This window comes from Phycodurus eques, chromosome 1 (genome assembly GCF_024500275.1).
Source record: "Phycodurus eques isolate BA_2022a chromosome 1, UOR_Pequ_1.1, whole genome shotgun sequence".
Lineage (NCBI taxonomy): Eukaryota > Metazoa > Chordata > Actinopteri > Syngnathiformes > Syngnathidae > Phycodurus > Phycodurus eques.
In genome coordinates, this window is record NC_084525.1 from 22,396,164 (window position 1) to 22,423,784 (window position 27,621).

Consider the following 27,621-nt stretch of genomic DNA (forward strand, 5'->3'; position numbering starts at 1 on the left):
ACCATAATAATGCAGTGGTGCTTTCTAGGGAGAAGTAGCATCGGGGTTGGAAGTGAGGGAGGGTTCTCGCACAAGGTGCCATTCAAGCTAGGACCGCCACTAATGTATAGTACTGTATATATATATTCTCTGTCTTTATTTAAATTGTCATTTATGTTTTTTATCCAGTCTAATGAGGAAGAGTCAGGTGTGGACTACAACAGTGTTGACTATGAGTCTCTGAGCAAACGATGCTGGACTGATTTTCTGCTGCAAATATACAAGGTAGAAAAGTATTTCATTTGCTAAGCATTTTGTTGAATTTTGAAGTCCATCTGTGTTCATGAATTGATGACTCCTTCACCCAGGTCTTGGTGTTGTGTCGCGTGTCAGAGAGCAGTCTGAACCCAACTCGTGCGAAATATCACAAAGATGAAGACGGAATCCTCAACATCCATTCACTGCCCAGTAACCTCTACTCTCGGCATGAGCTCCAGCTTCTCTCATGGCTTAATTCACACTATCATTACATGAGGGATACAGTGTGGAGTTCAGGTATAAGCATTTATAATCTTGCTCAATTTATGTCCTCCTGGATTGATCCCATCTTTTGCCTTGTGTGTGTTATTGATTGGTGAGTTCCTTCTGAAATCAGGTACTGTTCCGCCAGTACGCTGGATTGTCAATTTTGACTTGGACTTGACTGACGGATTGGTGCTCGCTGCTTTGCTTGCTGCCTACTGCCCATACCTGGTCAGTGTGTGTTGGTGTACATTTTTGAAGTCTTTCAGAAGTTTGAATTTGCATTTCACTCAATGGAATGCAAATCCTCTGTCAAGCTCAACCTATCCTAAACATGGCCACCTGTCCAGTTAGACTGAAAAATCATACAGGGCTGAACAAATTTATGTAAGGTTTATGTGAAAGCAGTCATACAATATTCCTTTTATATTTTTATTGATGACGTATGTAGGTCTCCAGCCACTTTCAGAGGATGTACACTACAACTCTCAGCCTGGAGCAGATTCTACACAACAACATCATTATTATCCAGGCCTTAACCATACTTTCTCTAAATATGGATCTGCAGGTATAATTACATGATGATGTCTCTTCCTTTTGCTGTAATATCCTATTTCAATAATTGCTAAATATGTACATAAGTGATTCATTTATTAACTTAAGTAAAGATGGGTACAACATATGTGATCAGCTAGATAACGTATTGGTACAAATATCCTGTGCTAAATCAATTTTAGGCCTGCTGCACACTGCGGTGCTGTCAAACTCGATTGGACCGGACCATCACATGAAAATAAGAGTTGCCGACTGACCCTCGCACACTGATTGATTGGATAGCCGTTTGATTGTTTACTTTATCACATTTCTTAAACCCTAAAAAGATAGTTTAATAGTTCAGGAAAAAAGCAGGTTGTTAAAGAGAATTGTCGCAATAGTTCAGGAAAAAAGCAGGTTGTTAAAGAGAATTGTCGTTGGTGAGAATAAAAGCGAGAGTGTGGATATTTTAAAGGAGACTCAATGACTCCATTCATTTGAACACACACAGCTCGGTATGTACCGCTAGCGTACACTTTGGTCACAAGCTTTGCTTTTTCATCCACAGGGACATTATATGTACATTATGAATATAGTTACGTATTGATGCCAAACACAATATTTGATGCTATACAGTATATACTATTTAGATGGCTTGGGGTCGGTGCGGCAGCCGTGCGGTGTCTCGTTCGCTTAAATCCCTGAAATGTATTTATAGCGTGAGTGAAGGTTTATGTGCATTTTGACTGGCTGTAATCTGCGATGTTGCGATGGTGTGTGCCGGTGATGCAAATATTGAATCGTGGCAAAGACTGATTGGCCATGAAAACAGTTGCCAAACCACACACACTGTGACCGACAGTTCAGTGGGGTGGAGCGACGTTGTTCGGTGTGCAGCAGTCTTTACAGTAATAATCTGAATTTACTTGTTTGATATTGTTCCCACCCACATGTAGTTCTTCTATTAGGTAATTAAAATTTTTGCCTCACCAATATCACATTTTAGGGACTGTGAAATTTTAAAAGTCTACACCCTTGTTCCAATGCAATCCAAGGTTTTTGTGATATACAAAATGAGACCAAGATAAGAGTTCAAAACGTTTTACACCAATAATGTGGCCTATAACCTGTAGCATAAAACTCAATTGAAAACAAATAAAAGTATAATCATAAAATAATAAAAAAATAATAAAAAAACTGATATAATGTGGTTGCACAAATGTGTTCAGAATTAACCAGTCAAAGCCATGTTAAATGGAAGTAAGCATACCTCTGCCACCATTTAAATTGCCTCTGATTAACCTTCAATTAAATTTTAGATGTTCTGGTAGGCTTTTGCTGACATTTTTTCTTTCTAGCAGAAGTCCAAAGGTTTTGTCCTAACACTGACATATTTTGAACTGTTCATAATTCCCTCCACCTTGACCGATGACAACATTCCAGTTGAAGAATAACAGCTCCAAAGCATGGTGCTGCCACAACCATGCTTCACTGTGGTCTTCGTGAAGAGCAGTGTTATATTCCCGCCAAACATAACTTAAAATTAAGGACAAAAGGTGCAGCTTTGGTTTCACTGCACTACAATACATTTCCCCACATGCGTTTGAGAGATTCTAAGTACTTCGCCTTGCCACCCTACCCAATAGTCTAGATGTAGGTGGGAGATGGTTGTTGTGATTTACCAGAAATTCTTGCAGCGCCTTCAATGTCTCTGTCTGCTTGTTGGTGTCAAGTGTGGAGTTTGTGGGGATGGTGGCAGAAGTACAGGACCCAAGTGCGGGGAAGCAGGAGAAGCAAGGCAGGGGAGCAGGCATAATCTCCCAAAGGTTTTTATTAGGCAAAAAAAAAAAGTAAACAAGGCTCATGGAATAAGCTAAATATTATAATTCAAAGTAACATAAGGAAACAAAACACTCACCAGTGTCGCAGTCAGGACATGACTAAAGCTACGCGACATATGACAGCAACAACGATGAGCTGCCACAGACTGAAACAAACCAGGGAACTATAGTATACATACAATACAAGGAAACTTGAGACAACGGGGGCACACCTGGACAAGGCACGAGTGGCCAGAGGGAGGTGATTGGTTGACCTAAGGAAAAGAGTTGATCAGAACAAGTGGAAACGAAAGCAATTTGACAACACGTGAACAAGGGACACGCAAAAACATGGCATAACATGAAACAAAACTAAAATCTAATCTGAACGAAGTCAAGAAAAACACAGATACAAGACACTTGGCAGCCTGCCTGACTGGTTTTCTTATCTTTTTACCAATTGTGGAGGGACATGTAGTTCTTGATAATGTCACTACCATATTTCTCCTCTTGATAATAATTGTCTCAACTGTCTCCCATAATATATTTTATACATTAGAAATTATTTTCTACCCTTCTCCTGATTTATACCTTTGAACAATGAGATCCCTCTGATGATGTGGAAGTTCTCTGTAGAGCATGACTTGTGCTGTTGGATGTGATGGCAAAAATGTCGAGAGAAGCCTGCTAGAACAGCTGAACTTTATTGGGGGTTAATCAGGGCACTTTAATTGGTGGCAGGTGTGTGCTGACTCCCATTTGACCTGAGTCTGAAAGTGCTGAATGCTGAACACACCCATATCTCTAGTTATAAGAGGGTGTGCACGCTTGCGCAACCGCATCTCAGGTGTTTATTTTTACTTCTCCTCTCTAAAAGCTCCCCCCCACCAATTGAGTTGTGAAGGTCATAGGTCACATTAATGGTGCCATTTTTTTAAACAATTTATCTTGGTCTGCTTTTTTTTTTATATCACAACAATCTGACATTTGAACAGGGGTATGTCGATTGTTATATATCCACTGGAAACTAAGATGTAAGCTATTATATATTATGAGTTTGTGTGTGCAGCCCACAGACTTGTCAGATCCAAACCCTGTGCAAATGTTGATGCTGTGTGTTCATTTAAACGAGAGACTGCCTCAGTACAAGCCTGTAAACACCGTCACTCTCTCTGGAAGCCTGCACAGAACTTTGAGCAAACAGGTACCACACAACATTACACAGTCACCGCCTACTTGTTAAATTCTATTACTGCGCAATGATAAAAATGACTTGCACACCAACTAGATGGTATGAAACTGTAGATGCTGAGGAAGAAAGCGTCAAGGAAAGAAACTGATTTAAATGTTTAGGAGAGAAATTAAGAAAAAACTCAAGACAGACTACAAAGCATGGCCGAGATACAGTTATGATTACCAAGTATGGTTTTGCCTTGCAAAAAAAAAAAAAAAAAGCTCCAGCAGCTCCATCCTCATCATCCTTCTACCAATATACATACTGTTGCGCCTCTGGATGTGTCCGGACCATCGAAGTCTGCTCTCTCCAACTTTGTCACCAAAACATCTGGTCACTTCTTGAGAGAACCTCAACATCTTCATTTCCGCCACCTCCAGCTCTGCTTCCTATTGTCTCTTCAGTGCCACTGTCACTAATCAGTACATCATAGCTGGCGTCAGCAAACTTTGCCCTTCATCCGAGCAGAGACTCTTCTGTCACATAACACACCTGACACCTTCCACCACCCATTTCAACCTGCTTGGACCCGTTTCTTCACTTCCTTACCAAACTCACCATTGCTTTGTATTGGTGACCCAAAGTGCACCACCCTCGCTATCTCTTCTTACCATAGCCTCACTCGTCCCACTCCACCCCTCTCATTCATGCACATATATTGTCTTACTTCTTTCTAACTGTTCCTCCACCTGCTCCCTGCTTTCACTTTCAATATCATGGTTCCAGTCTAACCTCATCTGTCATCCTATCCATCAACACTGCAAACAGGAAGGGGCAGAGAGCTGATCCCTGATGCAGTCCCATCTCCACCTTAAACTCCTCTGTCAGACCTACAGCACACCTCACCGCTGTTCTTCTGCCCTCATACATGTCCTGTAGTATTCTAACATACTTCTCTGCCACTTCAGACCTCTGCATGTAGTACCACAGTTCCTCTCTGGGTACTCTGTCATAGGCTTTCTCTAGATCTACAAAGACACAATGTAGCTCCTTCTGACCTCTTTACTTCTCCGTCAACACCCTAAAGACAAATAATGCATGTGTTACTCTTTCTAGGCATGAAACCATACTGTTGCTCGCAAATACTCACTTCTCTCCTGAGTCTCGCCTCCACTACTCTTTCCCATAACTTCATTGTGTGGCTCATGAACTTATTCCTCTATAGTTCCCACAGCTGTGCACATCACCTTTGTTCTTAAAAATGGGCACCAGAAGACTTTTCCTACATTCCTCAGGTATCTTCTCACCCGCTAGAATTCTGTTGAACAAGCTGGTCAAAAACTCCACAGCCACCTCTCCTAGATGCTTCCATACCTCCACCGGAATGTCATCAGGACCAACTGCATTTCCATTTTTCATCCTCTTTAATGCCTTTCTAACTTCCCCCTTACTAATCATTGCCACTTCCTGGTGCACCACACTTGCCTCTTCTACTCTCCCTTCGCTCTCATTTTCCTCATTCATCAACTCCTCGAAGTATTCTTTCCATCTATCCAGTCAACACATTTCCATCTCTATCCTTAATCACCCTAACCTCCGTCCCATCTTTATCCCTCTATCTGGCTTACCTGAATAGATCATTTTCTCCTTCTTTGGTGTCCAAACTGGCATACATGTCATCATATGCCTCTTGTTTGGCCTTTGCCACCTCTACCTTTGCCCTACATCACATCTCCATGTATTCCTTTCTCCTCTCCTCAGTCCTCTCAGTGTCCCAGTTCTTCTTAGCTAACCTCTTTCCTTGTATAATTTCATGTACTTTGAGGTTCCACCACCAAGTCTCCTTCTCCCCTTTCCTACCAGAAGATACACCAAGTACTCTCCTGCCTGTTTCTCTGATCACCTTGACTGGAATTATCTAGTTTTCTGGAAGCACCTCCTGCCCACCGAGAGCCTGTCTCACCTCTTCTCGAAAAAGCTGCATTACATTCCTCCTTCTCCGCTTCCACCACATGGTTCTCTGCTCTACCTTTGTCTTCTTAATCTTCCTCCCCACCATCAGAGTCATCTTACACACCACCATCCTATGCTGTCTAGCCACACTCTACCTTACAGTCAGTAACCTCTTTCAGATTACATCGTCTGCACAAGATGTAATCCACCTGCGCGGTTCTACCTCCACTCTTTTAGGTCATCCTATGTTCCTGCTTCTTCTGGAAAAAAGTGTTCACTACCGCAATTTCCATCCTTTTTGCTACCACCATCTGTCCCCTCCAAGTTCCTTTCCTGGATGCCAAACTTACTCATCACTTCTTCATCACCCATATTTCCTTCACCAACATGTCCATTACAATCTGCACCAATCACGACTCTCTCCCTGTCTGGGATGCTCAGAACTGCTTCGTCTAGCGCCTTCCAGAATTTATCTTTCACCTCTAGGTCACATCCTACCTGTGGGGCATAGCCACTAATCACATTATGCACAATGCCCTCAATTTCAAGTTTCAGCCTTATCACTCGATCTTTCCATCTCTCCTTCGTCTTGGACCCACAGTAGCTGAATTTCCACCAGCGCCAGTGGCGGACGTTGTTAACCCGGGCCACGACCAATCCTGTATGTAATTCTTTGGATGAATGCTTATATTTGTTTGGCAAACCTTTAAGCCGGATGCCCTTCCTGACGCAACCCTCTGCATTTATCCGAGCTTGGGACCAGCCTACAGTTTGTCCTGGCTTGTGTCCCCCATAGGCCTGCATTCATTTCCTCTCCATTTCCTGTAATTATTAATAAGTATTCATAGTAAACGGGACTAATTAAGAAAACTAAATACATCTTATAAGACTTTACGCTTTCTCTATTGAAACTGTACAATCTTTGATTTACTAGCAAAATTAAAAACAACCTCCAACCAATACATTTTCAGAGTGGGACAAATGCATCCACTTGAACAGGCCAAAGTTTTTGATATTTGCATGCTCAATCCATGTGATTGAAACAGCATTAGCGTGAGTGTATGTTTCTCAGCTGTCACACGATAACATGTGAGACATAATATATTGGGATCTCATACACACACACGAAAAAGATTTCAGACGCGAACATGGATAGGATTCTACACAAAACCTAGCCAAGATATATGGAATATTACTGTATTGGTAAATGGATGGATGGATGATATTTGTTTGCTGCATCATACAGTGTGCACGTGCGTGTGTGTTTGTGTCTTGTTTGTGTGTTTCAGGTGCATTTAAAAAACCCGTCCAATTGCCTTGTCAAATACCGGACAATCCTTCTAGGCCAGGATGCCAGTCTGTTCTCCCTGCCCAATGGCTCTGCTGTCACCATTCCTCCCAAGTAAATAAGAACTCAAGAGTCCAAACCAATGATCTAAAATCTTGCACAAAGGTCATAGCACAAAAAAATGCTTTGTGAATGCTATATGAATGTGTGTTTGTGTGTGTGCGTGCTTGTGTCTGCGTGTGCGCATGTGCGTGTGTTTATACAAAGATATGGGACAGATCCCTCTGGTGTATTGTAACAACATAATGAGGCTCTGTCCGGTGGCAATAAGGGTAAAGACAGCTTGACTGACAAAGATGGACCGTTTTTAAAAGAGCTCCTGTTGTCTTCACAGAGGGAGCACTGATCTTACGGTCCAGCACTGCTGCTCATTCCTGCAGCCTAAGGAAGCTGTCCTACTGCTCATCTCAATCTCTGCTTCTGGCCTGCATGGTGCCACTTTGACTTTCAAAGTGAACACCTGTGTTAGTCAAATCACACCCACAGTGAGTCCACCATCTATGATAGCTTTATTACACTTGATCAAACTAGCCGTCTGGCTTTGGTTGCAGCAGATACTCTACATCAGGGGTCACCAAAGTGGGCTACCACATCAGTAGCCCGTGGGCCTGTTGAAAAAATAGCTGCCGTTATTAAAAAAAAAAAGAAAAGACTACAATTTACCAGCGAGCTGGATCTAACTTTTTTTTTGTTGCTATTCTTTTATACATCACGCCTGCATTGGTGTAACTCTGAAATTAAATAAATAAATTAAAAAAAACTAGTACTTCAAAGGTTACTTTTGTGCGCTTGACCAAACCATAGAAGGTGTGAAGATAAGTTATGGAATGGCAATGAGGGGATGATATACCCAAAAATATTTTGAGCAGATTTGTTATTTCAGAGGCGGCACGGTGACCGACTGGTTAGCATATCTGCCTCACAGTTCTGAGGACTGGGGTTCAAATCCCGGCCCCGCCTGTGTGGAGTTTGCATGTTCTCTCCGTGCCTGCGTGGATTTTCTCCAGGTACTCTGGTTTCTCCCACATCCCAAAAACATGTTTGGTCGGTTGATTGAAGATTCTAAATTGCCCTTAGGTGTGAATGTGTGTCCGAATGGTTGTTTGTTTATTTGTGCCGTGTAATTGGCTGGCGACCAGTTCAGGGTGTACCCCGCCTCTCGCCCGAAGATAGCTGGGATAGGCTCCAGTACGCCCGCGACCCTTGTGTGGATAAAGTGGTACAGAAAATGGATAGATGGATGGATGGAATGTTATTTCAGAAGTGTGTATCAAACTACCCAAGAAGGAGCTCTCAATTTTAAAAAGGTTGGTGACCCCTGCTTTATATATTTTGCAACTGGGGAACCTGGACCCCCGGTGGTCCGTGAGCCATAAGTTTGAGGGTTCGCAAAATAATTTGCAACAAATTGTGTTGTCATAAAGTTCATACCTACATATAGGGACAAGTGTGCCAATAAAACAAACATATCCACCTCTCTTCTCAGAAAAGTTTCAAGTGCAAGACTCCGTGCTATGTACTAAAAGTGATTAACCTTCCAATAACAAACACATTTAATTTGGAAGATAACTTCAGGTAAGTGTTTGTATTGAAGCAATCTGAAACAATTTGGTTGGTTGACATAATTGATGCTGTTTGCTTATTTAGGGTGATGTTGGTAGAGTCGACAGTCAATTTTTTGGAATCGGAAAAGGAAATTGACAGCCTCATTCAACAGGCGTCCTTCAAAGCCAAGTAACACCACCCATTAATACACACATTTAAGGCATGATATAATGTTCAGCATCAAGGGATAAGACTAGTGTTTCTTGATAGTTTAAATTAACAACAAATCTTGTTAACCTTTAGGAGAATCAAGAGAAACACTCACTGGGCTCAACATTTAGGTGCAACACAATCAATAGAGACCCAATACTAAAATGTAGCGACACTGTCAGTGGTATTGTTTCAACAACATATTTATTAATTTGGTTGTATTTTGCAAAGCTGTAGAATTGTACATTATCAGACTGAATACAGATGTTTTTTTCCCCCCCCTCCCAGTGTGATCTAAATATATGAATGATCTGTGGTTCTTTCTTCTCTACAAGTGAAACCCACTTAATTTACACTTTGTTTCAGGAAAGAAAAGAAGACTTCAGAGAGGAGCTGTCATGAAGAGATGGCAGGAAAGGGGTTGGCTCGTAGTTTGCCGACACATAGCAAAGAGGTGCACAAATGTGTGTGAGTCCTTAAGTGTGATGCGTGTTTGTGTGTCTCTTGCAGACTGTGATGGCGGCGAGTTCATCAGCACAGTGAGCAGTGTTAGCCTGAAGCCCGGCCAGTCCGACATGCTCAACCTTCACTTCCTTCCCTTCTGTCCAGGAGTCAAGTATTGTGCTGTGTTGCTCATTTGTCCCCAGGTCAGTGTTGTTTGCACTTGTGCGCTCTCTGTCTAAAAACTGATCATCCTCAATGTTATGCGATTCAAGACGTCTGGGGTCAAAGGAGGGCAAACGTGCATGAAGAATAAGACTACTTCTCAAAAAGTGTCACTGTCATTATCATTGTCATGTCTTAAAAAAATACAATATCTTAAAGGTCCCATATTTTGGCCATTTAGACCTCCATAGAGTGACTCTCTGACATTGACCCAGTATATAAAGTGTCAATTTCACATAAAAAACACCTTGGTTTTGTCACACGAGTGTCCAGAAAAGACTCCTCTGACAGCTACTTCTGTTTGTCCCAGTTTTGTATACGCTTTGTCCATATTTGGCTAAGACCGCTCTCTTTCCTCTGATTGGTTGCTTCCGGGTAAAAAGACCCACTTGTGAGAGCACGCGTGTTTGTTATGTTGACAGCACTGGCTCGGGAGTGGAGAGGTTGGCGGCGATCTTTCCTCGTGACGTAGATAAGCTTGAGGAATGCGAATGATTTGATTTCAGGCCTCTCGGCAAAAAAAATGTCTGGAATTCAGGAATGTATGGAAGATTTTAATTCATAGTTCACATGTTTACTGAGGCACCATAGAGCCAATATCACATCGCAAATAATAGAAAAAAGTTAGTTTTGTAGAATATAGTAGATTTAAGTTTTAGTAATTTTAGTAAGTTCCACGATGCTTTTAAATGCTTAAATGGGCGAGCCACCCACCTTTCAGTGCATATATAAAAAGACTGGGGCTGCAGCAGATCCACTGACTAGAGCAACATCAAACGGAAACTGTCATTTTGTTTAGCAAAACATCATTTGCTTAGACAGCCTTCTCTGAAAGGGGTGACATTCTGGAATTCTCTGCATGAAGATCTGAAATGTACCACAAACTTCACTATCTTTGAAAGCTACCAGTAAAAAATCCTGGTTAGTTCAAGAACAGAGCTGCTCTCTTGTTTTATTTTCTGTAATTTTATCACAGTTATATTTATATACCTTTACTGTATCCATTTTTTCTTTTTCCCCTTTTAATAAACTTGTTTTAGCTTTTCATACGTGCAAAAGCCATTCAGGGACAGGTGTTTCACATTATAAAATCATTCTAATGCAATCCATCTCCATCCCACACTGCAAAAGATACCAGTGAAGTGCTTGCTTAGTAATTTCCTTCATGGTGTAGAGTTTTCACTGTATAAGAACAAAGCAAAACAATTTCTACAAAGTAATATGTATGGAAAGTGTTGATTTTATTAGTGAAATCTGACTGTTCTGCTAATATTTCCTTTATGGAACAAAGATATACAACAACTGGAGGATTCCAACTGGTATGCATTGTGGTAATCTATGAGCAAGCATTTCTATTGAATGAGTTATTGATAGCCTCACAGAGAATACATACCCGGTACAATCGTGCAGCCAGGGAAATGTCTTTACAACAAACGGATGTGTTTCTCCAGGTCGGTGATATGGTCTACATGGTGAAAGCAACCGCAGACCTGCCTCTACCTTCCCCTCTCAGAGTTTGGCACGGTTCTAACATATTCTTCATCCCTGGTAACTCTGGTAAGAGACCTACAGACAGCTAATGCCTGCTCTAACACTTAGGGCCTGATGTACTAAAGGTTTGTGCATAAAAAAACGGGTGCAAAGTTGATCGGCCACGCAAGCAGATGTGGAAGCTGTTCAACTAACCTGGTGCACCCAGGATTGCATCTGCCAAATGCGCAAAATTGCTTTGTCAATGCAGTTCATTTTGGAGGAGTTCAATGTCTGTCAGAAAGGTTCTGTGACTGATGTCACATAACTGGTCTTCTTGATGACCCTCATGAGCTTGGGAAAGGGGAAAGAAAAATCACACAGAGCTAGATCAGTTGAGTAGAGAGGTTTCTCCAGCATGGGGATGTTCTTCTCGGCCAGAAATGAGAAGACCCGTGGTGAAGCAGCTATGTGTTGTCCTGCCACACCTCTCATGCACTGAACATTGCAAATGCCACAGGATCTCTTTGCAGACGTGCTGGATGATTGTCTGGCCAACATTGAAAGAGAAAACTTATAGTTTGTAGTTTGGGATTGTAATACACCATGACCTACTCCTGGAACTTTTGTAACACACCTCGTATATGCAAATAGATGAATTTAGCGTGCACAATGTGATTTATCATACCTGAGATGTATTGTGATGGCCGATTTTGCATCTTTAGATACTGTGTCTGGAAGGCAGGTGCAAACTAGCACACAACACAGTGCCATAGTAGCGAGGGCAAAACGTGAAGTTGCAGGGAGAACATTTCTGCTTGTGTAAAAATGATAATTGTCTATTGAGCAATGCAATTTTTTAGCTTGTGAATGATCTAAGGGCTGACCTGGAGCCCGTCACAAGAACGAGCCACGCCATATCACCTATGACAAGAATCACCGCACGGTGACAATTGGTGCTGGCTTCTTGCCAGTTTTAAACAGAATGTTACACGGGGTGGGCAGATGCATCTAATTCACATGCCCTCGGGGGGACATAAACAAAACATGATTTCTATGTGGTTGCTTCGCAATATACTGTATTACATTTGTCTAACTCAGTAATGTTTGTCTATATGCCACTAACACTTCTAATTCCATCACTTTTACACGTGTCGCCAACAGGGTGCACAATATGTTAGAGTGAGTGACCATGCAATGAGTTGTATCAAAAGCAATACAGTATGTTCATTTTTGTGGTAGTTTCCAGTGAAGTAGAGCTCCACTCATTCTCATAGTAAGATAATCACATCAGTGTGTTTCCCTCACCAGTGGGCTCAGGTGGTTGTGTCTCAGCGCTGCGCCTACGCTGCACAGTCGGACAAACGTGTGAGGAGCTGATCCGTCTGCCCCTGATCAATTCGTCCTGGGAAAACGCCCTGGCCATGTGGGCTCAGCACAGAATGACCGCCATTGAACTTCAGAGACGGATGCTGACTTACACTTTGCATAGCAGTAGCGTGAGGGCAAGCATGGCAGCATGCATGCTTTCCAAAAAGCAGGTACAGTCCATAAATACAGTAGCCCCATGAATATGGGGACTTTGACACAATTCTAATCTTTTTGGCTCTAAATGAAACAAAATGTGCTTGAACTGCAGACTATCAGCTTTCATTTGAGATTATCTCCATCAAAATCAGATGAACAGTGTAGGAAGTTTCCGGATGTACCTCTCACTTTTTAAGGGACCAAATTTAATGGGACTATTGGTTGCTCAGCTGTTCCATGTCCAGGTGTGTGTAATTTCCTCATTATCCCATTTACAAGGAGCAGAGAACATGTCTAGAGTTCATTTCAAGTGCACTATTTGCATTTGGAATCCGTTGCTGTCAGCTCTCAATATGAGATCCAAAGAGCTGCCACTATCAGTGAAGCAAGCTGTCATTAGGCTCAAAAATCAAAAGGACCCATCAGAGAGATAGCAAAAACATTCGGTTTGGCCAAATCAACAAATATTCTTAAAAAGAGAAAAAGCACCAGTGAGCTCAGCAACACAAAAAGACCGAGAAGACCACACAAAACAACTGTTGGGGATGACTGAAGAATTATTTCCCTGGTGCACAGCAGTTGGCCAGATCAAGACCACTCTCCAGGTGTATGTGTGTCAAAGACAACAATCAAGCGAAGACTTCACCAGAGTGAATACACCACAAGATGTAAACAATTGGTGAGTCTTAAAAACAGGAAGGCCAGATTTTAGTTTGCCAAACAACATCTACAAAAGCCTTTACATCAACATCAATAACATCCTATGGACAGATGAGACAAAGATCCATTTGAACCAAAGTGATGGGAAGAGTATGGAGAAGGAAAAGTACTGCTGATGATCCAAAACATACCACCTCATCAGTGAAGCATGTTGATGGTAGTGCCGTGGGCATGTACTGTTGATGGCTGCAGTTAAAGCACATCTTGTTTGTTTCATTTAAAATCCATTGTGGTGCTATTTAGAAAGAGGAGAATTGTGTCAATGTCCTAATATTTATGGACCCGACTGTATAGTGTAGCCACATACATCAAATGGAGCAGTTCAGAAGGAATATTGCTGATAGCACTTCAGTTGTCTTCCTTTCTGTGTTATGTGTGAAAGAAGGAGTTGCCTGTGTGTGTATGCGTGCATCTGGTTTTGTGCGTCGGTGGCATTGGGTCTGTTTGCTTTCCTTGCTTTTATTGTGTAAAGCACTTTGTGCTACATTTTAATGTGTGAAATGTACGATAGACATAAAGAACAACTGATTTGATTGATTGATTGATTTGGGGTTAACAGAGGATGATGTAATTTGACGGGATCGCACAAGTTTTGATTTGGGGAGGAAACTATTTCCTCTATCAAAAAAATAAGGGAGCACTGTTTGTCTGTGTAGTAACTTTTTTACTTCCTGGAGCATGCTACTTTTTCGAGGATGATGTAAGATGATTGACAGGACTACTGTTTGCATTTTGAGGTGGAGGGGAACAGTTTCACTCGAAAGAGAAATTATGCTAGCCACCTTTTCATGGCCCACCATTTTAAAGAGTTTTTCCTCTGCACATGTGCCACCTCGCCACATGGTTTCATGCAAATCGGTTGCTGACTTTTTGTTTAATCCTGCTAACCAAGAAACAGTGATCAAATTAACACCTTGCCTCTTGTGGTTCCATATTTAGTGGCGATAATGACACTCTTTCTGCTGATTGACCTCATGTCTTCCCCTCTGATAGAGTCAAATGAGAGGTGTTGACTACAAAAAAGGGGTAGTGTACAGCGTGGAGGTTTCATTGCCTCGATACTTTACTGTGCCCAGCACTGTTACAATGCCTATAAAGAAAGAGACCAACATATGGAAGAATCCTGCAGGTACACACATTGCACATACTTTACATGATGTGAAAGCACGCTGTCTTATTTAAGACTTATGTATGTAATTATGTCTATATAGATTGTGATTGTGTGGAAATCCCCTTGCGGTTCAAGGCGGACTCCGTGGGACAGTTCTCAAGTCAGATCGTTTTGAAGTCCTGCTTTGATACCAGAGTCTACGTGATGGAAGCCCTGGTTACTTCTCCGGTAAATAATGACTTAATCGGGAGCTTTTGCAAATCTGTCAAGACCAGTGACGTGGTGAGGTTCATAGCTGCTGAGGCACCGACATTAATCCGTTTTTCAATTTCAAATTTATGAGCCAAACAGAGGACCGTATTTGGATATAGCAATAGTATTCTTTTCATACACATAATAATTGGCCATGTTACCGTGGCAACAACTAAGATGCTCTTAAAGGCAATTCAGCATCAAAATGATCAACTGATACTTTAATGTTGAACTACTATAGTAATGACAAGCCCTGCCACGGATAGCAAAAAAAAAATAAAAAATGCCAGTAATTGACGCCCCGCCAACATTTTTTATAATTGCCTATATTAATAGTATAAACCAGGGTTGTCAAACACATTTTAGTTTGCGGGCCACATTCACTCCAATTAGATCTCAAGCGGGCTGGACCGCAATATTTGTGGCTTAAAAATCCATAAATAACAACTATTCAACAATGTCACCATTGTTTTGGCGCACATAATTACAGGTATTTTCGGAAAATATTCACATTTATTCATTATTATCTTGTTGCAAATTGTGTTGCAAATCATATGAGTAGTCTGAAATGTTTAACCCAAAATGATTACAACAGTATTATGAATCAGTGAGTGTGCACCATTGGCCATCAGTTATGCATCCTTTGTAAATGTATACATAAAAATGTAAGTTGTGGCAGTGCATGGGGAAAAAAAAAAAAAAAGTTTGCAAGAAACCAACCTCTTTTGAAGTGACGCTTTTGACTGTAATTTTGTAATATTCAATGTCTTACAATGTTTCTAAAGGAGGTATTTATTTTCACAGAATTGTAGTATGAACATGGCACACCAATTTATATTAGTATGCTCCTGAAACTTGGCATCATTTGGCCTTCACAAGTGCATCAATGTCATTTAAGTGTTGCCAGTGCACCCTCCAGTGGACAAAAAGAACAACAAAATTTACTTTTATTGAAAAGTAGCAGCGAATGTGTTCTCCATCCCCACGGGCCGGATTGGAATCCCTGACGGGTCGGTTCTGGCCCGCGGGCCATATGTTTGACATCTCCAGTTTAAACCATAAATACACTATCCAAAGTGTTAAACATAATTTCAAACTTATCGTACATCACCTTTAAAAAAATAAATGCTTTCCAGAGAGTTTGATTTTACAAAAGTGCACCAGAATTTTGCGTTTACATGCACGTGTCAAAGCCTCTCCAACCTTTCCACTAACAACCCAAGCTGAACTTAGCTCCTCCCCGACATACAAAGCTTTTTGTCAGTCGAGATGTATCACTTCAACATACTTCCTTGACACCAAATCCTATTTAGACAGGGCTTTTGGGCATCTTATGGTGTTACAGAAAGAGCACAGTGAATATGTGCCGACAGGTCGCATGGGGGAAAAAAAAACACAATTGGGGAATTTGTGAATAGTGAACTGCAAATATACGGGGATTACTATACAGTGCTTTAATCATGTTGTGTAACATTTGTTACTACAGGGAGGATCTGTTCACTTGGACTTTAGTTCCCCTGCTCAGCATTCAGTCACACAAGATATACCTTTGGTGAGTTGCTGTTGTTAATAAAACACGAAGAATTTTTCTTAATTAATATGTAATTTATTTACTAAGCCCGCATTTCTTGGCAATTTCTTTGTAATTGGGTATCATCGTTTCCCATTTCTTGCAGCATAATGAGAGCCACCAAGACTGGACCTTGAAGGCTGAGTTGTGTGGTGAAGGCTTCTATGGCCCAAATGTTTTGATTGTACCAGCTGGGACAAGAGCTTGTTACCCTCTCACTTTTCATCCATCTGCACAATGCGTTGTCTTGGTTAGTTATTTATTTATTTATTTTTTACTTTTACCTCCCATTCTCGATACATCATTGTTAAATACCCTGTGTATACTTGACACCATTTCAGTGGCATGCAAATGTGTGTTGCATCAACGAAAACAAATTGTCAACGGCAGTGAAATATGTTCGTCGGGGGATGTGTGTGTGTGTGTGTGTGTGTTTGGGCGGGGGCTTTGTAATTCCCATTTGGATCAGTCTCTATATATGCCCGGTGAGTGAGTGGCAACCATTCTAAGGCACTGATTTTGAGCAATGCCATGGGAAATTATACAATTTCGTCTAATTGGTCTGAAAATTGTGATTTATTTACTACAAATAATGTAACTTTGTTCGTCTCGCTATGATGGCAACATGTAGTGGACAGGCAGAACAATGAATGTTCTTCCACTACATGGGAGAAAGTACATGCAACCTGTGTATTCACCTGTTGCCATTCATACAACAGAATAATAGCTAAAACATGGGCCCTAGCCCAATAAAGGTCAGGAAACAGGCAGTCCAGGGCAGTGTTTTTCCAACCTTTGTTGTACCTAATGAAGCGTCGTTTCATTTGAAGCAAAGCAGATCCCATTTTAAAGGTGCATTTTCTCCGAATTGACAATATGGGTAAAAGCAATTGGACTTGACCCTTATGACCTCTACTGCTCCAGGGGAAGCTGTGCTTGCATAACAACTACAACGGGGTGGATCATGTCTTTACCATCCGAGGAGTGGGCGAGCGCCCCCTGCCTGTGGAGCACATAGTGCTACGCTGTCCCGTGGGCGAGACCACTCATAGACAACTGAGTGTTCCCAATTACAGTCAGAACACACTCTCACTTCAGGTTGGTTTTAAGGCCCTCAGTTGAATCCACACCCAATTAGAATCTGCAGACTATGAAGTAGGGGAGTTGCATTTATTTATGATCTGCATATAGGTGGTGACAGACCTATCGATTATCAGTGGCAATTCATCCATAAAGGTTAAACCTGGTCAAAGCGCCCTGTACACATTGGCTGTGTTGCCACGGAAACAAGGAGGGCTATCAGGTAACTTTTACCTTTGTTGCTACATTTGAATATAATTTAATTGAAAGCAGTTAAGACAAAGGTGCAATGAATGTAAAATGTTTCTCACAGGTTGTTTATCATTCGTTGAGATTGATCACACAGATGAGAGAGATGCTGACAAAGGTAAACTTTTTTCTATTTTTTCCTTTTAGCATAATTATATGTGCACTTCCTCACTGGTGGCAAGTAACGAAGTACAACAATGCAAATACTTCCTTACTATACTTTAGATGATTTTTCAGGTATCTGTATTTTGCTTGAGTAATTATTTTTCTGCCAACTTTTTACCTTTTAATCCTTCATTTGAAAACAGGTATCAGTAGTTTCTGTTCCTTTATTTTTCAGAATAAGCTTGTTACTTTTTTCAACTTCCGCGGATGACAACACGTCAAAAGATGTAAAGTAAAGCACAATTCCGATCTTGATTGCGATCTGAAGGTCTTATAAAGCAGAAACAATAGTCTGTCTTGTGCAAGCCTAAAAATGACAAGCTCCAGGCATCCAAAAATTCTCCCCCTAATACCCCACAAACAGTACACTACCGGTCAAAGGTTTTAGAACACACGAATTGTTTTCATTTTACTCTAAAATGAAAACACAGAACAAATAAACTATTGAAGTTACCAAACAGATAAATGCACTAAACAGACTTGTGGCACAATTTGCATTATTTCTAAAATGGAAATCAAATATTATTTAGAGAGTACTTCCAAACTGTGTTGTGGAAGTTCCCATAACTGTGTGGCTATTCATTGGACTTCACCTACTTGACTTTAAACTTAAAACAAAAAAAACCCCAAAACTTCTAAAACCTTTGACCGCTAGTGTACAAGTAGTAAGGTGTATTTTTTCAGTTGATACCAGCATAGTTTGTTACTCACGTCAGAAAGTTAGCAAAGCTATGGGAACACATTTCAAAAGCTAAAAGCTATAATCCACAACATTTTGGGGAAAACAAAGTCATTTTACCCAAGCCACTACTTCAGGAGATGACAATGCTGATTAAGCCATTCAGCTCATCTCACATCTTGCTGTATTTGTCAGTATCTTATTTTTTAGATTTAATGAATGCACTATTCATTTCCCACGCTGGCCCGGTTGGTGGCGCCCTGCAAATGACGGCACGGAAGTGATTCATGTCCTTCAAAACAGTAAAAATGTTGTAGAAGGCCACACAAGGGGAATAACATGCATTGTCGACACCATATTGAAGCGACAGCTCTGTTCTTTTGGTGTAATGCAGAATTCGAGTTTCGGGGGTGGGCGTCACCAAAAGTTACATATTATAGCTTTAAACAACAAACATGCGATATGTAACGTGATTTGTTTTCTTCTCAGCACAAGTACTATGCCATTTAATGAAAGAAGGAAACTATTTTGTGTGCAAATAAGTTTTTTTAAAATGATTATTGTATCTAATTTAAAGTAAAACAAAGTTTACTTTTTACTTTTATACATAAGTATATTTTAGAATCTGTACTTTTTTCATTTGACTTAGAAAATAAGTGTATTCTAATTCTGACACACCACAGAGAAGAGTGTTGCGAACAACCCTGCCAAATTTGGCTGATTGAAAAAAAAAAAAACACCAAGTAGCTATATAAAATGAAGCTTTAAAATAAAAAAAAATAATTAATCCATTGTCTCCGCTCTCAGACGCTTTGGTTATATCTTTTGAATGTGCTGAAACCAAGCCTCTTCTATGACCTGGAAAAATAGATGGTACTTTGTCTCGCATCTTTCTTGTGCCTACAGATAACTGCAAGTTTCAGCCAAAAAGATACAGCCTCTTATAACCTCCGGCAGGGGTGGCCATACTTTTTTGCCAGCTATACAGTACAAGTAGACATGTCTCTAAAAAAAGTGTTTCCTTTATTTTATAAATTTTTTTAAAAAGTTTTTTAAAATTGAATGTAGATAGGCGGCACGGTGGACGACTGGTTAGAGCGTCCGCCTCACAGTTCTGAGGACAGGGGTCAAATCCCGGCCCCGCATGTGTGGAGTTTACATGTTCTCCCCGTGCCTGCGTGGGTTTTCTCGGGGCACTCTGGTTTCCTCCCACATCCCAAATTCATGCATGGTAGGTTAATTGAAGACTCTAAATTGCCCGTAGGAGGGAATGTGAGTGCGAATGGTTGTTTGTTTATGTGTGCCCTGCGATTGGTTGGCAACCAGTTCAGGGTGTACCCGGCCTCCAGCCCGAAGATAGCTGGGATAGGCTCCAGCGCGCCCGCGACCCTTGTGAGGATAAGCGGTAAAGAAAAAAATGGATGGATGGATGAATGTAGATAAATTTGTGATCCCCCACACACTACTCTGCTAACTATAGTATGTGTAACGTGTTTAAATGAGACTTAATTTTACATTGTCTCACTGTCCAAAACAAGTTATTTGATAAAATTAGTCATTTTAAACATGTATATTTCATTTTACACTTGAGACTATGTGAGTCCCGGAATGCACGTCGTGGAAACAATGAGACCCAATCCGGAAACAATGAGTCCCTCCAACATATCATGGAATACAGATACAGTAATTCTTCGCTATATCGTGGTTCTTGCTTCGCGGTACCGCTGAAGTGTAGATTTGTATTGCAGTTGTTCTCTTATACTGTTTGTACACTATTTTTGTGTTATCCATTGCTCTTGCTCTCCCTCAATATCTTATACTGTATGCGTTAAGGCCTATTACGAGAGCAAATTTTTTTAGGACGATATATATTTTCCCCCGAAACTATCATGGTAAATGATAGTATCGTTTTTTTTTTTTATGCCACTAATATAATGATATTAGAGCATAATAATGCAAGTACATCCTTTTTACAAACAATTCACTTTTAATTTTAATTCTAAGAATAGTAAACATTTAAATTTGTTTCCTTAATAAATGAACCATTTTAAAACAGGATTTAATTTCACTTGGGTTATATATTTCTGATATTTACATTTGTTTGATGATCTTAAACATTAAACCTTTCAGGAAATATAGTTGGACGCTATGAGGTGTTCTACACTCTGGAAATACTTTGTGAACCAGGAACACCTGTGAACACCTTCGATGTGCAGTGCATAGTTCAAGTAAGCTCAACAAACTAAGTGCCTAACTTTCCAGTCCGACTCCTGAGTATAAAGAAAAATTCCAAATCAGGTTTTGTTATTCCAATGTTCCCGTTCTCCAGAGCTCAGTTGCCATAGAGATCCCGGTCAGAAACCCAGGAGGAGAACTCCTCATACTCAATGTGGACCTTGAAGGAGATGACTTGTGTGGAGCGGACTGGGTTTTAATCCCCCCGCAGGAAACACTTACCTACAAAGTTACGTTTTCTCCGGCAAAAATGGGGAAGAGCAGAGGCAGGTTAGAAGTTTCCCCTTTGCTCTTTCATATCTGTGCTCTGGATCTTTAACATACAGCTCTGGCAAAAATTAAGAGATGACTGCAAAATGATCAGTTTATCTGATTTTGCTATTATATGTATGTGTTTGATTAAAGTCGAAAAGTTTGTTTGATTCTATCAACTACTGACGACGTAATTCCCAAATTAACAATACAAATACAGTGGTGCCTTGAGATAGAAATGACTCGGCTTACGGGTTTTTCAAGATACGAGTCATCATTTGGCCGTTTTTTTTTTTTTTTTTTGCTTTGAATTGCGAGCAAATTTTTGAGATACGAGTGCTTTACGGTGGCAATGAACTCAAGTCACTGCACAACAAGCAGCAGTTTGGCAGATAGTAGAATTAAAAAGAAAAAGAGGCTTCATTACCACTGCCCATTGAAGTTCACTGAACCAAGCTTAAAACAACCAAAATTACACGGTGTGCATTTAAAACAACCACATAACTTTGCCTTAATAAAGTCTCATTAGCTTAATGCTGGTTTACGGCCATACTACCCCGACAATGTCCGATCTCGGAAGCTAAGCAGGGGCGGGCCTGTTTAGTACTTGAATGGAAGACCGCCTCGGAATACCAGGTGCTGTAAACTTTGGCGGCACATTTTCTTTTGGGGGATGGAATGGATTACTGGCATTTCCATGGGGAAAGATGATTTGTGGTTCAAATGTTTTGAGTTAGAAGCGTGGTCAAGGCATCACTGTATTGTCATTTAGAGCATTTATTTGCAGGAAATGAAAAATTGTCAAAAGGTCCAGTTTTTTATTAATTCATTTTATTTATTTTTTTGGGTGTCTTAATTTTTTCTAGAACATGTCAATCATAAGGTTTTTGTTTGTTCTGTTCCAGCGTGGTGTTCCAGTCTGAACAAATCGGAGAGTTTTGGTACCAGTTGGAGCTTTATGCCGTTCCCTCTGCTGTTGTCACGCTACCGCAGGCTTGCTGTCCATTGGGCAAGTAGGTAGCACCACAAACACTCACAATCACATTGGATTTATTAAATATTATTTAGAAATAATCACCTTATTTGGTAAATGCTGAGGGTCCTGCAAGGTATTGTGCTAAAAAAATGGTTTATTTTCACCTTGCCATCATCCAAGCATTCAAATTCAATAAAAGGACAAAATGTTCAGCTCATTCAAGATAGGTGAGTTTTTTTTATTCCCACTTCAAATAATAATTTCGTCACACTTTTTTTTTTTCACGAAAATGTTGTCGTTACAGTTACGGTATACTTTCCATCAAGAGTCCAGATTGCTTTGAAATCCCTATGCTACTCAAGTGGGCCTTGCTATAATTAACTACGATGTATGAATTAATATTTCAGCCCTCAATTATTTTCTTTTTTGAAATTCAACGCTCAAGATTTTGCATGAACCTTTTCAGGGAATTGTATTTTCTGGCAGTTTTATCAAGTTTTTTTTTTTGTTTTTGTTTTTTTTTTTGTCTCAGATGGACGCGGCAATCCATTACAGTGGTCAACCCAACGGCAGATACGGTGGAGGTGACCGTGTCCAACAGTAACCCCAGGAACTACACGATGGAACTCGGCTCAGAAAGCACTGTTAGTTTTTTTTTTCTTCTGTTTTTTGCTTCTGTCATTCCTCAACCCCACTATCCTATTTTGTCACAAAATCTACCCTCTGTCCCTCCACTCTTGTCTCTCAAACTCAACCCAACTGGCCCAGGCAGATGGTCGTTCTGCAGAGCCTGGGTTCTGTTTGAGGTTTCTTCTTTGCAGGGAGTTTTTCGTGACTCTGTCACCAAGTGCTTACTCATTAGGTTTCAGTTGATTTTCTTTTATACACATACTGTATACAGTACATATAATGCATGAGGAGTGTGGTTCTGAACCTTGAGATAGCTTCTGTTGTGAACAGGCACTATATACGGTTGTCCCTCAACATATCGAGGTTCACGTTTTCCGATTTCACTATCGCAGATTTTTAAATCATACGTCTAATTTTCGCTATATCGCAAGATATTTCGCTGATCATTTTTCAATGACTAACAGACACACGTAGTAATTAGCGCGAGCTAGGAGTAAAGTGTGAGTAAAAGACAAATATTTGGATGATTTCACTCTTAAAAATATGTCTACTGCAAAGCAGAACTGGCTTACGCAACTGCACGTAAATTGTATTCTATTATAAAGTAAACATTATTAGCTAATTTAATGGAGCGCACCACCGCTAGTTAGAGCGAATTGTAATCCCTTCACAGATGGTTAATGATAAACAGCCGCCGGTGCACTTTCAATCACTTTGTTGAGCAAATGGTAAAAGGACAAACTATGGTGGTAATATGGTTAGCCACTCCACAGCCAGTTCTATCCTGCGCCAACACGGCCAACATTGACTGACTCCAACATCTCTTAACATTTTAGCAATCCAGGCCCTGCCTTTAAAAACAAAACACATTCAAAGTCACAGATAGTACAGTGTATAATGTGAGGATGGCGACCCCAATTGGACAAAAATAATACCTGCACCTCACGTACATATTTTGTGTTGGTGTTCTAGCTAAGGCTTTAAACTACAGTATAAAATAAATACATGGTTGCTACTTCGCAGATTTTTGTTTATCTTGTGGGTTTATAACCCCCACGATAAACAAGGGACTACTGAAAATAAAATGTACTTCCCTTAGGATAATTAAGCAAAGAGAGAGTTTCGCGTTCACATTGTTTTTCTACCAATGCTTTAAGAATGCTTGATAGCAGTGCCATTTCTTTCAAACAAAATGTTCAGCGACCAGAAACCTCTTGAATGTGAGGCAGACATGCTAACCACTCGGACACCATGCTGCCTGTTATCATTATTATTATTCTCTCTCTTTCTCTCAATGTACAACCCCAATTCCAATGAAGTTGGGACGTTGTGTTAAACATAAATAAAAACAGAATACAATGAATCATTGTATTGCATTTTATTTATGTTTAACACAACGTCCCAACTTCATTGGAATTGGGGTTGTAATATAAGGATCATTTTTATGTTGTCATCCGTACAAAAAAAAACCTCTCTTTTTACTTGAACGTTACTGCGTAAATGCAGGCAAAGAATTTGTAAGAATTTGTTAATATCATAAATACAAATAATATTCAACCCAATGTGTTCAAGGTTACATCGGTGTACATTGGTTTTTAGTACCTTGCTGCTAACAAATTTGAGCTTATCCTCAAGAATATGGCCGAGGTACTAGTGATCAGAGGTCATGTCTGTGCATGATTTAGGTCAGTGCGCTCTACTTGTTGTTTTGTTTTCCCACATGATTTGTTATGTCTTGTGTGTGTGTGTGTGTGTGTGTGTGTGTGTGTGTGTGCGTGTGCGTGCGTGCGAGTGCGTGCCGGGATGTGTGTGTATTTCAGCTTACTGTAGAGCCCCACTCTGCCACCCAACTCGGGGTCCTCTTCACCCCATCATCTATTGGAGAGTGTAACCACGGAGCCAAAATCACTTTTACCTGTCCTCAGGTATTTTTACACATAACAGATAACACACATGCTAACAACTGATGAATTGCTCCCTATTTTAAATATTTTGCCTTTACAAAGGTTAGTTTAAGCCGGTGCTCTTTTTGATATATCACCTTCATGACAGAGGAGCCATTCCACCTTTCTCTCGCTTGCTGTGTGTGTTTTCACTGTAGCTGCCGCAATGGTGTGTGTTGTTGTTCGGCAATGGTCTCATGCCCAGACGGGAGGAACCTTTGAGCATCTCCTGCATACTCGGTTCCAGCGAGTCTGTCACCATTCGCTTCACAAACCCCACCGAGCGCCCAGCCACACTCGGGATCAAACTTACAGGTCACATGGCGTTCATTGTCCTGTCACATGCAGCCCCCTGAGCCACAGAACTATAAACCCAAACACACTCATCATTGCTTCTTGGTTTGTGTATCCGTAATAGATAAGGATCCAAGTGCTGCTCCTGACTGCCTCCCAGGGACTCCTGACAAGGATGTGTTCTCGCTATTGCTGAGCCAAGCAGACGGTGGGTTTACTCATTCCACAGTACAGTACAAAGGAACTGATAATTTTCATTTCAAATCAAGAGCACTTAAAGAACCCAAACATTTGTCAGTTGCTGAGTGAATGGCTACTGTCGGTCAGAATTTCATTGAGAAATGCAATCCTAAAAGATCCTACATAGTGCTCAACATGAATGCGTACATTCCAACAAATTTGTTAGAAAACCTTGAGTTTCATTTCAGGATAAATTTTTACTATGGCGTGCTATGCAACAATTGCCATGGATTGCAAATATGATTTGCCAATTTGCACCCAAAATATATAATGCGGGAACAGCAACAAAAGACAGTCAAAGCGAAATTTTGGGTTAGAAATGTCTCATTCTGAAAATGTTTTTTTCATTCACTGAGAATGAATAAAATTCTTACTTTTCAAACGGGGTGCCTTGAGATACGAGTGACCCGACTTTTTCAAGATATGATTCGTCGTTCAGTTTTATGCTGTTCTCCACCGGAGACTTTCCTCAGTCCTGTCATTTAATCGCTAGTTCAGCATCCTTTGTTGACTGCTGCAGACTATTCTGCACACTGGAAAATTTCCAATGGCTTAAAGAAGGCTCTCTCATCTCCAAAGTACAGTGTCAATGGTGGAACACTGCATCACTAAAAACATCTCCTTGTTCAGTTTATAATAAGAACAGCTGCGTGTTTCCTAAGACCTTGCTTTAGACTTTCCTTTCAAAAGATCAAACTTCTACAGGGAAAGTACAGACCAGGATTTTACTGGAAACAAACAAACTATATCCATTTTCTATACATTCTACATCAGAAGTAGAGCAGATAATTTGGCTTGGTTACCATGGTTAATATTGGAAGTGGAAAAACTGTCTGATCTGAATTTGTTGCCACAGGTATACAAATAAGTGAGGGGGGCAGTTTGGATGTGCCGGTGGTGTTTGCGCCCAAGTCTGTGGACCCCCAACAGGCCTGGCTATTGATCTCTATGAAGCCCCTCAACGCCATTACAAGCGGAAAACGGTGTGTTGTATTTTCATTCAACCTTGCATCCATACAGAACTCTGCATTGTTTGCAATTTTAAACACAAATAGTAAAATTATCCAAGTTGTTATTGCAAGTGACAACGAGACAATATAGATGGGAAAATATTATTGACCTTTGTCATTTGAAGCGTGCAGCATTATCTCATTTATTTTCTTTCAATTTTATTTAATAAGAAAACAGAAAAAAATATGTTGTTTCACAGGCTCACTATAAATGAGCACTGATTTTAAATTATACATAGGTTGAAGGGTTTTCCAGAAATCAACTTTGGGGGTGCGCATTATACATGGGTGCGCATTATACATGAGAAATTACGGTAAACAGGTTTACCGAAATGGTATGTATTATGCTTTGTAAATACAAATTAATAACAGGTGATCGTATTAGAACTCCAGTCTCTTGCTCTCACCCTTAACGTTAAATTAACTCTTAATCCTAGGCCTTCATGTCATATTAATTGCACAGAGTCAGCTATCTTGGTTGCTGCTATCATCAAGATCCTGTCAAGCCATGTTTTCGACCAACATCGGCGAAGGTTTCCTCGTAGAATGTTAGGTTAGGAAATACAACATTGAACGATGCAGTTATAGGCAGTCTGCTAGTAGGTGTGTGTCTCTATTTTTGTCAATATGGCAATGGTCGGCTTTTGCGCTTGAACTCCTCATATTATTTTCACTTGCTACCAATGACTAATAATGAAGTGTTAAGTATGCTCTACATTCCTGATTGAACAGGGGAAGGAAGAAGCTGTCAACCATCTGTTGGATCTACCCTCTCTGTGGGATTCCCGTGAGCCCGCCTGTTGACAACTCACCACTCTGCGTTGTCCAGTGTGAAGCGGGCTGCCAGCTGGAGAAGAAGTTTGATGTCCAGCTCACTGGATATGTGCCAGGAGCTCAAACTGGAAATGAAGGTATGACTCGCATGGATCTTTTCTTTTTGTAATTGTGGAGTGTCAACATTGGCACAAATTACGTGAGTGCTTTACTTCCACAAAGGAGGTCAATTTTGGATTGAAGTTGTCTTGCAAATTATGTAATTTCTTCAATGCGGTTTTCTGTCAGCAACACACAAAGGTCAATGTTCAAGGTCAGCACAAGGTCAAACAGGCCAAACTAAATGCTTATTGGTTAGTGATGAAGATTAAAATTCAGTGTAAAATATCCCGTCAGATCATATCTCTTCTTAAAGCCCCCGATGAAGGCTTCATAGGGTTGTTATTTTTTTTGCCAATTAGTCCTCATAAGAGGAAGCAAAAATGAAAAAGTGACATGATTACACGAGATGTCCAGTGGCATTACTTGTTTGTGTATTCCTGTGCAACTTTCAGTCTTAAAATTGTAATATAATAACCTGCCTTTTTTACATGTACATATTCTTTCAATGATGTTCACATAAAAATGCGTTGAATGAAATTAGTGTTGTGTGTACAGGGTCAAAAGCTGGATAGTTTCATCTAGAGTCGGATC

General features: G+C 40.5%; 1 protein-coding gene and 1 pseudogene across 1 annotated transcript in view; both read left to right on the forward strand.

Moving 5' to 3' along the window:
* LOC133413968 (cilia- and flagella-associated protein 47-like) overlaps positions 1–27,621 on the forward strand; it is a 72,175-nt gene that overhangs the window by 36,978 nt on the left and 7,576 nt on the right. Inside the window, exons 35-63 of the mRNA XM_061698937.1 lie at positions 169–264; positions 348–534; positions 635–732; positions 953–1,069; positions 3,925–4,059; positions 7,272–7,384; positions 7,665–7,815; positions 8,817–8,905; positions 8,978–9,064; positions 9,452–9,505; positions 9,540–9,732; positions 11,203–11,308; positions 12,533–12,762; positions 14,462–14,597; positions 14,680–14,807; positions 16,318–16,383; positions 16,508–16,651; positions 17,326–17,499; positions 17,593–17,704; positions 17,795–17,848; positions 20,705–20,802; positions 20,904–21,079; positions 21,967–22,074; positions 22,570–22,681; positions 24,488–24,592; positions 24,769–24,925; positions 25,029–25,112; positions 26,001–26,127; positions 26,887–27,065. Of these exons, the coding sequence (XP_061554921.1) occupies positions 169–264; positions 348–534; positions 635–732; positions 953–1,069; positions 3,925–4,059; positions 7,272–7,384; positions 7,665–7,815; positions 8,817–8,905; positions 8,978–9,064; positions 9,452–9,505; positions 9,540–9,732; positions 11,203–11,308; positions 12,533–12,762; positions 14,462–14,597; positions 14,680–14,807; positions 16,318–16,383; positions 16,508–16,651; positions 17,326–17,499; positions 17,593–17,704; positions 17,795–17,848; positions 20,705–20,802; positions 20,904–21,079; positions 21,967–22,074; positions 22,570–22,681; positions 24,488–24,592; positions 24,769–24,925; positions 25,029–25,112; positions 26,001–26,127; positions 26,887–27,065 (3,616 nt within the window). The remainder of the gene's footprint in view (positions 1–168; positions 265–347; positions 535–634; positions 733–952; positions 1,070–3,924; positions 4,060–7,271; positions 7,385–7,664; positions 7,816–8,816; positions 8,906–8,977; positions 9,065–9,451; positions 9,506–9,539; positions 9,733–11,202; positions 11,309–12,532; positions 12,763–14,461; positions 14,598–14,679; positions 14,808–16,317; positions 16,384–16,507; positions 16,652–17,325; positions 17,500–17,592; positions 17,705–17,794; positions 17,849–20,704; positions 20,803–20,903; positions 21,080–21,966; positions 22,075–22,569; positions 22,682–24,487; positions 24,593–24,768; positions 24,926–25,028; positions 25,113–26,000; positions 26,128–26,886; positions 27,066–27,621) is intronic.
* LOC133414347 (5S ribosomal RNA) lies at positions 21,601–21,709 on the forward strand (annotated as a pseudogene).